General features: G+C 42.5%; 1 protein-coding gene across 1 annotated transcript; it reads left to right on the plus strand.

Annotated features, from left to right (window-relative positions):
• The first annotated feature begins 466 nt into the window (after positions 1 to 466).
• On the plus strand, positions 467 to 1,464 carry LOC123947072 (tetratricopeptide repeat protein 1-like). The gene has a single exon (XM_046013035.1). The coding sequence runs from the start codon at positions 507 to 509 to the stop codon at positions 1,287 to 1,289; it is 783 nt and encodes a 260-aa protein (XP_045868991.1). The 5' UTR covers positions 467 to 506; the 3' UTR covers positions 1,290 to 1,464.
• Positions 1,465 to 1,760: the final 296 nt, after the last annotated feature.

A 1,760-nucleotide genomic window follows, 5' to 3' on the forward strand; every position in this document is an offset into this window, starting at 1 on the left:
AAAAAAAAAAAAAAAAAAAACTGACAAAAAAAATAGATGTCAAGACTACATCAATACAATAAGATAATTAAATCAATTTAGCTTTGACTTTGGTGTCTTTAGGTCCCCTCTCCACAACTGGACAAAATTACTCACCACTTGCTTGACTGAGGATGACACACAAAACAGGCCCTGTTTCAACTGGGGTTTTAATTTTGTGTGCTCACTGGAGGTAATAGGGAAATGGTGGCAAACGTGGCTGGGGCCATCCAATACAAGGACCTCAGAAAAGGCTCCTATAACTCAGATCTTTGTGGGGACTGAAAGATTATCTGCAAAGATTTCAACTCATATAATGAAGTGAAATAGGTACTGTTCTTTAAAAGTTAACCTAAGCCTAGATATAAGGAAATAGGTATGTCTGGGTTCACATATACAGTTGACATACAAAAAGTAGAACGGTGGCGGAAATAGAAGATCCCGGAGACTGGGAAGAGCTTCAGCTTCACCTCCCTCACTGACACAGCATGGGGGAGAAGTCAGAAAACTGTGGGGCTCCAGAGGATCTCTTCAATGGTTTGAAAGTTCAAGATCCCCAGGAAGCAGAGTGTGCTACCCCTCCAGTTTCCAGTCCCAAAGATCACCATCTGCAGAGCAAGCTGCGCGAGGATGTTGAGTCTCATTCCCTGGAAGACCAGGGAGAAGAGGAGTGTTTTCATGACGTTAGTGCCTCATTTGAGAAGGAGGAGCCAGGAGCAGACAAGGTTGAGAACAAACCTGATGATAATGTGAATTCTTCTGAACTTGTTGAAGAATACCTAATAGAACTGGAAAAAAAAAAACCAGATGAGGAGAAACAGAAGAGAAGAGAAGAGAGCACGAGAATAAAGGAGGAGGGAAATGCGCAGTTTAAGAGAGGAGATTATATAGAAGCTGAGAGTTCTTATAGTCAAGCCCTTCAGATGTGCCCATCCTGCTTCCAGAAAGACAGGTCTATTCTGTTTTCAAATAGAGCTGCTGCAAGGATGAAACAGGACAAGAAAGAGATGGCCATCAGTGACTGCAACAAAGCAATTCAGTTAAACCCCGGCTATATCAGGGCAATATTGAGGAGAGCAGAGTTGTACGAGAAAACGGACAAGCTAGATGAAGCCCTGGAGGACTATAAATCCATATTAGAAAAAGATCCATCCATACATCAAGCAAGAGAAGCTTGCATGAGATTACCTAAACAGACTGAAGAATGTAATGAAAGGCTAAAGGCAGAGATGTTAGGTAAACTAAAAGATCTTGGGAACTTGGTTCTTTGACCTTTCGGACTCTCCACAGAAAATTTCCAGATCAAACAGGATTCCTCTACTGGTTCCTACTCCATCAATTTTGTTCAAAATCCAAATAATAAAAGATAACAAAGTTAACAGTAGCTTGTAAAGCTGGCTTAGAGATTGTGTGCTGCTTACTATTTAGCAAGGGGGAGGCCCTGCCAGTATTTAACTTTTTTTTTTTTAAAGAATTTATTTATTTATTTGACAGAGAGAGAGATCACAAGTAGGCAGAGAGGCAGGCAGAGAGAGAAGGGGAAGCAGGCTCCCCGCTGAGCAGAGAGCCCGATGTGGGGCTCGATCCCAGGACCCGGAGATCATGACCTGAGCTGAAGGCAGAGGCTTAATCCACTGAGCCACCCAGGCGCCCCCCAGTATTTAACTTTTAAAAGCGTTTTATCTCAAAAACTAGGCTATCTCCTAGGGCCCAGTGCTCCCTTTTCCCTCTTGTTTTATAAT

The sequence above is a fragment of the Meles meles genome, chromosome 7, assembly GCF_922984935.1.
Source record: "Meles meles chromosome 7, mMelMel3.1 paternal haplotype, whole genome shotgun sequence".
Classification (NCBI taxonomy): Eukaryota; Metazoa; Chordata; class Mammalia; order Carnivora; family Mustelidae; genus Meles; species Meles meles.

Bases quoted from the DNA above. Each gene is read 5' to 3' on its own strand.
- LOC123947072 (XM_046013035.1), top strand. From the start codon at position 507: ATGGGGGAGAAGTCAGAAAACTGTGGGGCTCCAGAGGATCTCTTCAAT.